The 15,934-nt window shown below is 43.0% G+C and overlaps 1 protein-coding gene across 6 annotated transcripts in view; it reads left to right on the top strand.

The window, feature by feature from the left end:
• ITSN2 (intersectin 2) overlaps positions 1-15,934 on the top strand; it is a 166,009-nt gene that overhangs the window by 17,580 nt on the left and 132,495 nt on the right. For 5 of the 6 annotated variants that reach the window (XM_075860980.1, XM_075860983.1, XM_075860984.1 and 2 more), the window contains exon 2: positions 13,470-13,533. The exons of the other annotated variant lie outside the window; for it this stretch is intronic. In XM_075860980.1, coding sequence (XP_075717095.1) covers positions 13,491-13,533 — 43 coding nt within the window. In that variant the 5' untranslated portion in view covers positions 13,470-13,490. The remainder of the gene's footprint in view (positions 1-13,469; positions 13,534-15,934) is intronic. 6 annotated transcript variants of the gene reach the window in all.

Here is a 15,934-nt window from a genome sequence, read left to right on the forward strand (position 1 = left end):
TGTTGATCCCTCCAGACCCAGTTTCCATAATTCAGCACTGGAAATATTGAACTTTTGTACTGGTTTTTACATTGCGTCCAGTGTCCAGCACGTGTGCTTCTAGGAAGGCTTTGTCACGGCCAGCATTACCACTCCTATAGGAATTGTTACCCAGCTTTCCTTGTGTCCTGAAGGTCATGTCTGCCTAGTCATACTGCGTTACATCCTCCTGCTCCTTATCACTGTGACAATCCCATTGTGTCATGTTGTGATATCATTTAGTCACAGTCGTCGGCACAAAATTCATATTGCACAATTATGAACCACACGTCATGCTGGGTAGTGATTGTCACCTTCTTCTAACCCAACCACAATGCATCATGGTACCAAATTAAGAGTCACGGAAAATCCAGTCTCCAACCTATATTCAGAACGAGGGGCGCGTAGTCCTCGGTAATGTTCAAGAAAACTCTGATGCAACTTGGATTACACCATGTTACCATAGATGTCTGATAATTGGGGGGCTCAACCTATGGGGCCTTCACGAGTGCCGAGAACAGGGGTAGCTGGTCCCCCCCCCCTTTCCTTGTAGAATGAGGCTGAGCATCCTATGAATATGCCATAATTTGTCCTTCGTTCGGTGCTAATGCCCTTTACACAAGATAAGTCAGAAGAAATTGCCAATGGGCGAAAAGGTGATCTGTCAGGTTGGATTGACGGCTAAAACTAAATGTGCACGGCATGATCGGCCTAATACGGACGGTCAATAGCCACTTTTCTCAAGTGCGTTGCAATGTTTTTGTTTTATAGTTATGTTTTTAATCTGCCAGTTTAGACTGACCTGTTGCTGGTGGGATTGTTCATACTAATGATCTGATGGCTGATCGGCCGCATTCTGGCAGATCATTGTTTGTGTGTGTGGCCAGCTTAAAAGGGTTGTCCTGTTTGGACGACCCCTGTCCGTATGCTCTCGGACCCCCCTCTACGCGAACAGAAAACCAGTTAACATCTGATTGACTGCCGTTTGAAACTAACTGGCTTCCCATGTCTTCAGCCAACAAAATTAGCGGTTTGCCAGGGGTCTCGAGACAAAGACCCATTGTGATCAAATGATCCCCACAGTGGCTACCAATTAAAAGGGTTTGTCTATATTGAGACATTTGGTTAGGATCAACACGGTGGCTACCAAAATAGGATCATTTTAAGACCATATTGGACCCTTTTCTTAGTATCGCAGATGCCTGCCAGATTTCCTGCTACAGTGGTGCCCCCTAGAGTGCCAACCGCAGATTCCTCAGATACCCCAAAAAGTGCTTGCCTTTTCTAGGCTAGACTAATATTTATCATTGCATCTATCGCTGCATTGGCTGAGGTGGGGGGGGGTGCCCCTTTTGATCTATGATTAAAATAGCCCTGGTCTTACTGCAGGGCGGAAGGGCATCACATGACTTCTCTCTCTCATTGTTCTTTAAATCCCTGTGTCATGCCCCGCCCCTCAGTCTCTGCACCAGGTATAACACAATGCATCTGTTTTTTACAGACTGTTCCTTTTAAGTAAAGAACTGGATGTCCATCATTTTGACTGCAGCATTCTGTGATTTGGGTCGGGTTGTCTGGGATTAGAAAAACATGGCTGCTTTCTGCCAAAAACAGCGCCACACCTGTCCATGGATTTTGTCTGGTATTGCAGCTCAGCCCTATTCGCTTCAATGGAGCTGAGCTGCAATACCAGCCACAACCCATGGAAAGATGTGGCACTGTTTTATGAAAAATGATAGTGTTTGTATGTAGATGGAGGGGGTTGTATGGAGCCGGCTGAGCCCACTCCATGCGTCAGTATATTACACCCTGCCAGTTTTTATGTCATTGCACCCCACAAAATAACTTTTCAAAGTTTGCCAGTACATCATAAGGTGCCATTAAAAACTACAATTCGTCCTGCAAAAAAAAAAGCCATCCTGGTGTTTGTCAATGGAAAAATAAAAAAAGTTATTCGGGAGGGAAAAAGGAAAAATGGTCATGAACTGGTTAACCTGTGCGCAGGTGACGGTAACGCTCCGTGCTGGGCGCTATTCTAGTTTGTGCTGACCTGTTCTAGTTTCCATATTATTTGCTGAGCGGTTCAGAATATAATCCTTGTGCAGCACTTTTATGATCTGGGTCCTGGCCGGTTCAGTAATGGACGGTGAAGATTTGCAGTTGCTCCTCTGGATCTCCAGTCCTGTAGGCATTTCCTCTGACTCCGTCTCCACGCCGGTAGAACAATTAGAGGCGGGGGGGGGGAGGGGTGTATAGCTCCTTATTCATGATTGTTGTTTCCGTCAGTGTCACTGTCATCGCACATAAACCAGCCACTTCCCACCCACAGCAAGAATGCAACGGACGGCCGGGGACAAAGTCTTCGCTTTCCGCAGAGTAATCGGATGGTCAGGTCAGTCCTGGGCATTCCTCTGGTTCCTTATTCTAATAATTGTTACTACAGCATGACCGTGGGGGCATTTTACAGGTCATTTCCTCCTAAACCTCCCTTATGTGACCCTAAACGACATAGGAAAACTGCATTGCCATGTAGACTAATAACTCCATAACGTTGCTGACTTATATGGCATTCAGGGGGTCTAGAAAGCTGGGTGATCAGCGCTGTGGACACAGTAGTGACTGCCATGCCTCTTACGTATTTTAGAGATCAAGGTTGTGGAGAAACTCCTGAATAAAGTATTAAAGGGGTTGCATGAGATTAGGAAAACATGGCAGATTTCTTCTAGGAACAGTGCCACTCTTGGCTGTAGGCTGGATCTGGAATTGCAGCTTCTCTCCATTCACTTAAATAGTCTTGAGCTGCAATACCACACACATCCCATAGCCAAGAGTGGCGCTGTTTCTAAAAGATCATCCATGTTTTTCTAATCTCACAATCCCTTTAATTCATGTTATAGAATTCGGGACTTGCATTTCTATTTTCTCTTTTCTTGACGGAATATTTTCGGATTGGGCTGTATGACAACATTATAGTAAGGTGTCATGCACATGACCGCAGTTTTGCAGCCGTATACTGTCCGCAATTGCAGATAGTATAGAACGCACACTTTCCTATGGGCAAATGCACATGAATGTGGTTTCCATGGTCTAACATTGCACGGACCGCAAAAAAAATAAAATAGAACATGTCATTTATTCGGTCTGCATTTGCGGTCTGGGCTCATTGAAATGAATGTACATCTTCGGTGTGCACGGTCCGTAATTGTGGACAGCACGCGGATGACACTCCAGGGGCCCATCAGTGCCGTAAACACAGACCGTGGACACCGCTACGGCAGTTTGCAGGAGGTCTATGACTGTGCTAATTGTTACGCAAAAAACTAGCCCTCGTACAGCTCCGGCAACGAAAAAAAAAAAAGTTTATGGGTCTTGGAGTGCGACCTTACAAAGACTTTTTTTTTTTTTTTTTTTTTTATAGGTTTTATTGTGCAAAAGTAGTAAAACAGAAAAAAAGCTATGCATTTGGTGTCCATGCGATTGTACTGACCCGCAGAATAAAGCGATGGTCTTTTCTTTTTTTTTTTTGTTTTTACTGAACGCCATATAAACAAAACCCAAAAACTATAATTGCTGTTTGTTAGTTTTTTTTACACCCCAACCGCAAAAAAAAAAAGTTTATTTTTATTTTTTTATAAAAGGTATACAATACATTAGAAAACAAGTCCTCGTTTTCGTAATGCGGAGATCAAAACTAGCTGTAATAACTAAACTTTTGACATGGTATAGTGACGTGTCAGAAGTTTCAATCGGTGGGGGTCCGAGCACTGAGACCCCCACTGATCACTAAAAAGAAACAGAAGAGCTTGGGCCAGCGCTGTGCAGCTTTGTTTCTGATCGGCTTTCGTCCGTTCGCTCAGCTTTCGGAGGAAAGGCGATCAGAAACGAAGCAGCATAGCGCTCACCCGAGCAGCCGCTTCCTTTTAGTGATCACTGGGGGTCTCCATGCTTGGGCCCACACCAATCAAAAATTGTGACGTCACAAGTTTAGTTTCCCTTTAAACACCTTAGCTCCACCTAGTGGTTGCTGTAGGCAGGCAGAAGTTTTGTCATTTAACACTGTCTATGCAGGGGATTTGGAGCTCTTTATAAGAAAAAGGTTCAACCACTATAAAGATGTTAGGCAAAAAAAAATGGACATGGTGTTAAAATGTCGGTAATCCTTATTAACCTTTGTTTCATAAAGTAAACAAATATTCCCTGAGTGACCCGGCGATGCTGCCACCTCTGCAGGGGGTGATGTAGAATACTACTACGTGATCTGATAATATGGAAGAATTTTTTTTAATACCCTGAAAATGCTTTTTGTTAACGGCAGCAGACAGCCAGGTATTACAGTACGGCATGTAATGTATGCATAGAAAATCAATACATTGTGCCTGGCATGACGGTCACCCTACTGTGCATACTTCTCCTGTAGGTGACAGCAGTGCTTTTTATTTAGAAAAACGATCATTTTTGACGGAGTTATGACCTATTTTAGCTTTATGTTAATGACTTTCTTAATAGACAACTGGGAGTGTTTTACTTTTTGACCAAGTTGGCGTTGTGGAGAGAAGTGTATGACGGTGACCAATCAGCGTCATACACTTCTCCCCATTCATTTACACAGCACATAGTGATCTAGCTATATCGCTATGTGCAGCCACATACACCCACATTAACGTTACTAAAGTGTCCTGACAGTGAATAGACATCACTACCAGCCAGGATGTGATGTCTATTCAGAATCTTGACACTTCGGTAACGTTTGTGTGAGATTTACAGCAAGGCAAGCGTAATCTCACGAGATTACGCTGTAAAATGTCATTTAAAACGAGATTACGCTTGCTATGCTGTAAATCTCATACAAACGTTACCGAAGTGTCAGGATTCTGAATAGACATCACATCCTGGCTGGTAGTGATGTCTATTCACTGTCGGGACACTGCAGTAATGTTATAGTGTGTGTATGTGGCTGCACATAGTGATATAGCTAGATCACTATGTGCTGTGTAAATGAATGGGGAGAAGTGTATGACGCTGATTGGTCACTGATTGGTCAGCGTCATACACTCCTCTGTACAACGCCCACTTGGTCAAAAAGTAAAACACGCCCAGTTGTCTATTAAGAAACTCATTACCGTAAAGCTAAAATAGGTCATAACTCCGTCAAAAATGATAGTTTTTCGAAATAAAAAACACTGCTGTAATCTACATTACAGCTCCGATCACATTATGTACAAAATAAAGAGACTCTGTCACCACATTAGAAGTCTCACCCACTTTGTTGCTACTGTATTCTGCAGCATATTTTCAGTTCGCAATTCCGGGCGGAAAATACGCAGCAAAACACTAGGCTATGTTCACACGGCGGATTCTGCTTGGCGGGTCCCGCCGCATAATCGGCAGCAGAATTATTCCTGCTGTCAGCAGCAACATTCCTACTCCCATTCATTTCAAGATTGGGCTGAAATGTATTGGAGGTGGAAGTTTGCCACAGATTCCTCTGCAAAAATTCCTCCCTGTAAACATAGCCCTAGATTTGTACATTTTCTCCAAATTCTCATTCTAAGAGCACTCTGGCACCATGCACACGACGGGGTCCGTAATTACGACCTGTAATTATGGGCATGGCCATCCACGGACAGCCGTCCCTTTTTACGGATCGTGCTCCCATGGGAGCACGGTCCGTAAACTATAGAAAATAGGACGTCCTATTTTTTGTTTCGGCAAATTGCTACGGCACGGGCACCTTCCCGTAAATATACGGGAAGGTGTCCGTCGGCCATAGAAACGAATAGGCCCGTAATTACGGGCGACTTTACGGTTGTGTGCATGGGACCTCAGTATTTCGTATCAGTATTTGTAGGCCAAAACCAAGAGTGGGTCCAGAACACAGAAGACGTGCGAATCTTTCTATTATATTTTTCTTTTTGTGGATTCCACTCCAGGTTTTGGCTTTCAAATACTGAGACAAAACACTGCCATGTGAAAGTGGCCTAATCCTGATGTCACTGCTACGTAATAGGCCATTGCATCGTAACAATCCAAGACTGCACTGGGTGACAACTGCAAATCTGCCCTGTGTATTCTGCTGTTGTCACTGAATCTACTTTAGGCCCAGCTACAGATACTTACGCTGCATGCACGCGACCGTGTGTGCCGCCCGAGTCCCATCAGTGATCCGAGGAAAGATCGGACATGTTCTATCTTTCCTCGGATCGAAGACTAGGACCATTTTTCACGGACCCGATTCACCCGCTAAAGTGAATGGGTCTGTGAAGACTATTGGATGCCGTCAAAAACGGCCCGAGTGGCACAACGGTCGTGTGCATGAGGCTTTGACGTTATGATACAGATTTTTTTCAAGTGATTTTTAACTATATTTGTTCAGTATTAATTTACAAAACGATCAACAATAAACCTATCTTGAATGGGCATTCATTAGAATGGGTCTTACGATATTCTGTGCCGACGGTCATTTTTTTTACGCGTCACTGTCAAAAGGCGGCGCGTAAAAAAGACGCCCGCGTCAAAGAAGTGCCTGTCACTTCTTCAGACGTAAATGGAGCCGTTTCCCATGGACTCCATAGAAAAACAGCTCCAATTAACGTCCGTAATGGACGCAGCGAAAGACGTCTGAGGAACATGACACAGAGTTCAAGGTGTTGACACCAAATTCCCCAAATCTTAATCTGATCGATCACCTGTGTTATTAACATTATACTTCACCTCTGACCCCTTAGTTGGATCGGCTTTTTACGTCTACGATCTCTATTGTAGAAACTCACTGGATGAAGTCCCTGCAGACGTGTTCCTGCAGTTTGTGGCCCCCGAGAATACGGCCGTGTATCACTAGTGTCCGCTCGGCCACGTTACATTTTGTTGCAATGTCGGTATTGTCTCTACTTATTGTTACAATGTTGCATGGTTTTGATCTCCTCTACGTTTTTTTTTGCTAAATAACTACCGTAATGTGATGATGCGTTGTGCAGTATTGTCAAAGAAGGGTAAATGAGGCAGATTTCCTAATGGCACTTTCACCATTTTTCTGCTGTAAATGGACCCCAAGGTGCAGTCCTTACCGAGAAGGCAGATTTTTGTTTATAGTCGGACTCTGAAAACCTGTCCTGTTCATATACAACCGATGAAAATACAGGGCTCGTTACAAGAGAGCTCTAATACACTGTAAGGCTATGTTCACACGCAAAACAAAAAGCGGTTGTAAAATACGGAGCTGTTTTCCAGGGAAAGCTCTGATTTTGAGCCATGTTTTAAGCATCTAGTATTTTTTTCATGCTGTTTTTCTATTGCGACAATGAAAAACGGTTCCAGAAACCGCTCAAGATGTGACATGACATACTTTTTACGGGGAGTTTTTTTACGCTTTGTTTTTACAAACAGCCGCGTAAAATAACGTCCCATCGGAACGAAATGCCGTTTTTCCCATTTGAAATGGACAGGGCTATTCACATGGTGCAGACGATTTGACCACACCCTGTAAATGGGCCCTCAATGAGCTATGCGGCAGTGCCGTTGGATACGATCAGGACAGGTTATCAGAGTCTGAATGTAATCAAGAATGTTTCCATTCACTGATCGCAAGCATAGACATAGATGTGAATTTGGACCGGTTTTCAGCCTCTAGATGTAAACAAGACTCAGAGCTCCTGCAGACGATTAGGAATCGAAACACAAAGTGCATTAGAAAATTGTAGAACTTTTAATTCTACAGTGATAAAAATTTATTTATGTAAAACCGGATTACCTCTTAAAGTGTACCGAACCTTTCAGGTGATTTTTCAGAGTAAGCAGTCATGTGTGTATATGTGAGGAATAACACTGACTGACCATTATATGTTTTGTATTCTGCATTATTCAGCAGTTTTCCCCTCTGAAGGCTTTTTCTATTTCTCAGGGTTTTTTTTTAAAGCCTAATTGCCATCATGTCCTCTATACCCTGCACACATATAAGAGAAGAATCCTGCTCTCCTACATATCACTATCACATATGTAGAAGCTGCAGCAGTATGGAGGAGATTATACAGCTGTAATGAGCAATGTAGATGAGAATCCAGCACTGGGGTGAACTATGACACTTAGGCCTCCTGCACATGCTGCAGATTTTGTGCTTGCTGCAGAAACAACCCAATTCAGATGAATGGAACTGATTTTTAGCCGCAGAAATTTCTGCAACAATATCTGCAGCGTGTACAGGGGGCCTAAGGGTATATTCACAGAACCTATTTTCAGACGTAATTCAGGCGTTTTACGTCTGCAGACGTATTGGAGCCGTCTTTTCAAACATCTGCCCATTGCTTGCAATGGGTCTTACGATGTTCTGTTCAGAGGAGGTGTAATTTTACGCGTCACTGTCAAAAGACGGCACGTAAAATTACGCCTGCGTGAAAGAAGTGCAGGACGTTTTTGGAGCCGTTTTTCATTGACTCCAATTACGTCCGTGAAAAACGCGAGTTCATGCAACAACGTCTGAAATTCAGAAGCTGTTTTCGCCTGAAAACCGCTCTGTAATTTCAGACGTATTTTGCGTTTGCGTGTGAACATACCCTAATAATTAAATCTCATCCCAGTGCTCGATTCACAGCTACACTGCTCATTACTGCTGAACAATCTCCTCCATACTGTGGCAGCATATATATATATATATATATATATATATATATATATATGTACTTAAACTTTTAACGTCCCACTTTCTACGTAAATGGCTAAAAATCAGCTTGAGATGAATTCTAAATAGCCCAAACAAATCACGAGTTGATTCCTCCTGATGTTGGTTGAATTGGCTATTTAGAGCTGCAGTAATTTCATCATCCACCGTATCATCCAGTACATATGCCATGACCAAGAAAAAGGCAAAGAAAAAAGAGAAGAAAAAAAAAAAAGATATATATATATATATACTGATTTTTTTGCAGAAATTTCAGTGACCGTTAGTTCCCCTCCCTCTGTCACCACATCGGCACCCCCCCTAACGCGATTGAGGGGTACCAATGTGTTACTATGGCAGCCTGAGGCCTAACAAAGGCCCCCAGGTCTACCACAGATGAAAACCTATCAGGGTCCATTGAGATGTTTAAGTGCGGTTAAAACTGCATGCGTTTTTACCGCGATCTAGTGCGGTTTTTGATGCAATCGCGTTTAAAAATGCAATTACATTGAAAAATGCACCAAGTCCAGTACAAACGCATGCCGTTCTTGGATACGGTTTTAACCGCACCTCAAATGCAACGTCTAAATAGACCTTTAGGCTTAATAGATTAACTGTCAGTCTAACACTGACCGGCAATAATGCTTTGATATTCTGCGTACTGAGTTATATGTGCCTAGCTGGACAGAAAAATTATAAAGTGTAACTAAAAAAAAAAAAAGGCAATAAAAAAGAAAATCTTGTTTCTAATATAACGTTTTATTTAGTAATAATCGTAAACTATAAAAAAAATATTGTCTAGTATTGCTGTAATTGGAACAACCTGTCAAATATAATCTAGTGTATATATACTACATGTTTCATGGCGTAAAGTCAATCAATAAATGATATGTACCCCAAAATAGCTCTAAGAAAATCTACAACTTGTCCCACAGAAAATGAGCTACGTCAATGGAAAAATAAAATAGTTATGGCTCCTGGTCCTACCCCTTCCCGACATCCGCCGAAGGGGTTCCCACAAACCGCATTCCCATTACATCGCGGTCATGGTGTGGGCTCAGAAGCGGAGCCCGCACCATCACCGGGTGTCCGCTGTATATTACAGCTATACTGCTGTATACAGCTATACAGCTGACACCCTCCTGTGACGGCCATAACCGGAGCTATTCTCCCATCCAGCCAATTAACCCCTCAGATGCTGCGCTCCATAGAGAGCACAGCATCTGAGGGGTTTTTAGCCAACCGGAACCCCAGAGATGCAATCTGAGTCCAAATAATGGCCTCCGTGTCTGCCTTGTACGGAACCCGATTAAGACCCGCCTCAGGCAGGTGAATAACTGACAGCTCTAAAACGTAATGTAGTGCAGTGTATTAGCATAGCGATCGGGGCTTCAGGCCTTCAGGCCTTCAAGTCCCATAATAAGACTTTTTTATTATTTGGAAAAAAACGTAAAAAATGGATACGTAATTGGTATCGCTGCGTCCACAATCTTTGTTTTTAGGTCACATCTCCTCCCAAAATTGGAATAAAAAGTGATCAAAAAGTCACATTTACTCCAAAATAGTACCAATAAAAACGACAACCGTCCCACAAAAAAAAAAAAAATCCCTAACACCGCTTTGTCCACGCAAAATAAAAAGGTTATGGGTCTTAGAATATGGTGACACAGAAAACAAATTATTTTTGATTTCTTTTTGAATTATTTTTTTCATGTATTGCAGTTTTTGCACAATAAAATCAATGTAAATTTGGTATCGCCGTAATCGTATCGACCCGCAGAATAAAGCTAACATGTAATTTATGGTGAATGCCTTTTAAAAAACCCATTTAAAAACTATTCCAGAATGACTTGTTTTTGGTAAGTTCCTCTTCCAAAAAATTAAATGAAAAGTGATCAAAAAGTCATGTGTCCCAAAATTATACCAATAAAATCTACAGCTTGACTCGCAAAAAACACGCAGCTCCATCAACCGAAAAATAAAGTTATGGCACTAGTAATGCAGTGATGAAAAAATATCCCGATGTGCAGGCCGGAGGGGAACATTCCCTCAGTTTCAGGGCCCTAGTACTTCGAAACTTGGAAGGGACATAATACATCCGCTGGAAGCGAGGGCGCTCGTATTATACCAGGGCAACACTTTCCCAGCAAAATTTCACAAACTACAAAGGAGAAAAATGCCCCAAAATGTGCAGAGTGTTACAAAAGGGGGATAAGAAAGAATACAGTTTCAGTGCGACACCGGCCTGCGGATAACGGATCGCTTCACCGTATACCACACATCTATGGATAATTGTATTATTTCCCCCATTATTATACCCTGATGGACTCCGCACAGATCACATATGTCCCCAAATTATAAACTGAAATACCAGTAAAAGTCCAAACAAACTACTACCAAGCAAACTCTATGCTCCAAATGGCGCTCCTTCCCTTCCTAGCCCTACAGTGTGCGCAAACAGCCGTTTACATCCACAAGTAACGCAGTATCATACCCAGGAGAACCCGCTTAACAATGTATGCGGTAAGAGGCTCCAGTGGCTTAAGCTGGGCACAACAAATTGTGCGGTGAAATGACAGATCAGTGGAAAAATTTACATTTTCACTTGGCATCATCCACTTCGTATTAATTTCTGAAAAACACCTGTGGGGTCTCAATGCTCACTGCTTCCCTTGATAAATGCCTTTAGGGGTGTAGTTTCTAAAATGGGGTTAATTTTTTTGGTACATCCGGTGTTATGCGACATGGCGTCCGCAAAACATTCCAGCAAAATCTACGCTCAAAGTCAAATACCGCTCCTTTTCTTCTGAACCTTCCCATATATGCAAACAGCAGTTTATAACCACATATGGGGTGCTGCCGTACTCGGGGAAAATTGCTTTACAAATGTTGGGGTGCTTTTCTTTTTTTATTTCTTGTGAAAATTAAAAATGTTGAACTAAAACTACATCTTATTGGAAAAAAAATGAAATTTTTCACTTTCACGGCTTAAGTCTAATTAATTTAGCAAAAACCTTTTGGGGGTCAAAATTCTCATTATACCCCTAGATGATTCCTCAAGGGGTGTAGTTTCCCAAATGGAGTCACTTTTGGGGTGTTTCCACTAAACTAGTACTACAAGGGCTCAGCAAATGTGACATGGCGCCTGTTAATCATTCCAAAAGCCAAATGGCGCTCCTTCCCTTCAGAGCCCTGCCCTATATCCAAACAGCCGTTTATGACCACATATGGGGTATTGTCAGCAGAAATTGCTATACAAATATTGTGGTGCTTTTTCTCCTTTAGTCCTTGTAGAAATGAAAAAAAAACAAACGGCTAAACCTACCTTTTCTTCTTCATTTCAATTTCGGTTTTCATTTTCACGGCCTATTTCCAATAATTTCTGCAAAAACCTGTGGGGTCAAAATGCTCACTATACCCCTAGATAATTTCCTCAAGAGGTGTAGATTTCAAAATGGGTTCACTGGTGGGGGCTTTCCACTGTTTTGCCCCCTCGGGGTCTACGCAAATGCGACATGGCCGCCGCAAACCATTCCTTCTAAATTTGTGCTCCAAAAGCCAAATGACCCTCCTTCCCTTCTGAGCCCTTCCGTGTGTCCAGACAGCCGTTTATGATAACATGTGGGGTACTGTTTTACTCGTGAGAAATTGCTTTACAAATGTTGCGGTGCTTTTCCTGCTTTTAGTCCTAGTGGAAATTGAATTTTTTTTTTTTAGCTAAACCTACAAAATGTTGGTGTTTTTCACAATGAAATACTGAATGTATCGAGCAAATTTTTCCAGCAACCTAAAGTCCAATGTGTCACGAGAAAACCTTTTTGAGAATCGCTCGGATAGGTGAAAGCATTCCAAAGTTATTTCCAGATAAAGTGACATGTCAGATTTGAAAAATGAGGCTCTGTCAGGAAGGTCAAAAGTGGCCAAAGAGGGAAGGGGTTAAGGTCATCCATGCGACTCTCTTGATGTATTTTGCTTGCAATGGGTGGTCATGTTTGTTGTTGTTTACCCCTTTTTTGTATGTTACATAATTATTTAATTTTTTTCGGCTCTGTTCACACAGCGTGATTTGATGTGTATTTTTACACGTTGAAATGCGCATCAACAAGATCTTGATGAAGCGTCATTCAAATTCGTGGGAAAGCGCGCAGTTAGTACATACAACGTGTTTTTTTTTGTTGTTTTTTTTCACACAAGTGTATTTAAACGCATCGTGTAAAAAAAAAAAAGCGCGTCTGGTCAATTCTCTGACGCGTAAAACTTGCCGAAAGCGTGGCTAATGTTCCCATAATCAATGGGCGTCCAAATTGCATGGGGAAAAAAGCGCACGCAAAACGTGTAAAAAAAAAAAAAAACCTGCGGAAAACTCGTCAAGTGTCTGTTTTAATAAGTATTTAACACGTTGACACGTCGTTTTTGCATTTTTTTTTTTTTTTTTTTTTTCAGCGCCATGTGAACATTCCCTTACTATGTAAAGTCTTTCTGAACATCTCCTCATAAATCAGCAGTCAGTGTGCACCCACTTGCAATGAAGTCTGTGCCAGCGGCTTTTACTACCATCCGGTGCCACCGATTCATCCCAGTAAATGAGGCCCGACAGACAAGTTACAGTAGTGGTGCCGTATCTATCTTCTAATGTACAGTGCCCTCTCCCAGCCCCCATACATAGACAGAGCGTGTTCAGCCTCTCATTGTCTTCCTGGAGGGAGAGTCCGTCATTAGGAAGCAGTGTTGTGTGTGCTCAGCGGGGCCCGTGCTCGCCATTATTATTAACAAGGGCTGTGTTTGTGTCTTGTGTTTGCAGATGGGCCGGAGTTGACGAGACATGCTGCGGACCACCATGCATCACTTTCCCACGGCCCTGAATGGTGAGTACGTCTCCGCACGCTCTGCTGGGGGGAGGCTATAGACTGAATATAAGATTACTCTGCCCAGTGGGGTGCTCGCTACAGTTGTGTATATTATTACTGTCCTTTCTCAACTACTGACCTCTTTATCTGTTGTGGATGTAGCAGAGCTAGATTTCACTCTTCGGGCTGCATCGTTTGTCTATTGCGATAAAATACTGCACTATATAGACTTCTGCAGTCATTATGGGATCACGATGAGTTGTAGGTGACAAACTCAGCTCTGCTATATAAGCGGAAAAAATAGGACACCTTCCGGGTGTTGTCTGGTATTGCATATTTACACACTGAATAATATTTGATCTTTTATACAAGAAGTGGACCAGATTGGGTGGACAGGAAAGCTATCCATTACCCATGTGAGAAAGTAGATGCCACCGTACCACTGACGGGCTCCACCACCGGGCCACTGACGGGCTCCACCACCGGGCCACTGACGGGCTCCACCACCGGGCCACTGACGGGCTCCACCACCGGGCCACTGACGGGCTCCACCACCGGGCCACTGACGGGCTCCACCACCGCGCCACTGACGGGCTCCACCACCGCGCCACTGACGGGCTCCACCACCGTCAGTTCACTGACGGGCTCCACCACCGTCAGTTCACTGACGGGCTCCACCACCGTCAGTTCACTGACGGGCTCCACCACCGTCAGTTCACGGACGGGCTCCACCACCGTCAGTTCACTGACGGGCTCCACCACCGTCAGTTCACTGACGGGCTCCACCACCGTCAGTTCACTGACGGGCTCCACCAGTGAAAGTTTTTATTAATGACCCCATTTATTTTATTTGCCACGCGTATGTGTCCATAGACCCCTGTTGGCATCCATCGGGCTACCATACGTCGGCATACCTTAGTTTGTAATGTATTGGGGAGCACAATCTGCTGCATTTGTCCTATGTAAAAAAACGTATACCGGGCGCTATAAGATTCTTTTACAGGACTGGCCTAAGGGGGTCGTATACGTGTATGGCTTACAGTTGCACATGTCGGAGGTGTCTGTTGTCGGTGTGCGTCTGGATTATTTTCCGACGTGAGGGTCCAACAGATGTCATAGACGCAGTCTGAATAGACCTTTACAAAACAGGTTCACGAAAAATGGTCAAACATGAGTGTGAACAGCGCCTCAGTACTGACGATTACACAGTCCATATAATCGTGTTTTTTTTGCACAATTGCTTTAGTTCTGACATTGTCGCTTTCTTTCATGAACTGCAAATTTCAGGATCTGTCACATCTATTGGATTCCAGTCTGACCAATCCAGAATTATTATTAGGGCCGCACATACACTATTTTAAGGGTAAGTCCACATGTAGCATAGACTTTCCACCGTGGATGTTGCCATGAATTTTGGCACAGATATTGCCATGGATTTCCAACTTTGCAATGCAGCATGTCCTGGATTTATATATATATATATATATATATATATATATTTTTTACCACTACATGGGAATGGGGGTTTTCAAAGCCACAGCCACATATACTGTACTGCACCGAAATGTGCCAAGTCTTAAAGGGGTTTCCAGTCATAAGAAGTTCATGGCCTATGCCCTGGATAGGCCATCAATTAGGGCTGGGCGATTATGACCCAGATCAAAATCATGATTAATTAAACATGTAACCTCAATAATGATTGTTTAGGCCGCACCCCTTTTTGCATACCACACCCCTGTGATTCCAGGAGAATTCGTATCTAGAGATATATATATATATATATTTCCTCTGCTGCGGATGTGCCGGGTTGACAAAGCATGACACATCTATTACTTCTCACAGTTGAGGGTTTGTTACAATTCTATTCAGTCTAGACCAATACTTCTCAAAGTGTGAGGTGGTCTTTACTGATGAGGTGCCCCCCAGTTGTTGATGAGGTGCAGCAGGGGGGGGTATTTTTGACAGGAGTGACCATATGCGCTGCACAGGCCTCTGGCTGCAATCTCTGGTTTAGCGACGTAATTTTGTTCTTATTTCAATGATATAAAACAAATAAATGAGACAAATAACCGCTACGTTGGGATGAAATTTACATGTTGGCATAGACTTCACCCACTGATGAGAACCAAGTAGAAAAAGAGATTGAGAAACCCTGGTCAAGACAATCCTCCCTGAGCCTGGACTTCAGACTGGTACATTTTACCTTCACTGATACATTGTAACAAATTATCAGGACAAGAGTTGCTGATGGATTTAGCTCCCAGAGGATTGTGTTGACTCCATACAGTTGTAGCAAGCCCTCAGCTGTCAGAAGTATTATATCCGTGCAGGGTTTTACCCTCTGGATGCGTACAAAGTTCTAATTCAATTACAACAGCAGAGGTTTTGAAAATGCTTTATTGACATTAAACTGGACACA

Source organism: Rhinoderma darwinii, chromosome 4 (assembly GCF_050947455.1).
Source record: "Rhinoderma darwinii isolate aRhiDar2 chromosome 4, aRhiDar2.hap1, whole genome shotgun sequence".
Lineage (NCBI taxonomy): Eukaryota > Metazoa > Chordata > Amphibia > Anura > Rhinodermatidae > Rhinoderma > Rhinoderma darwinii.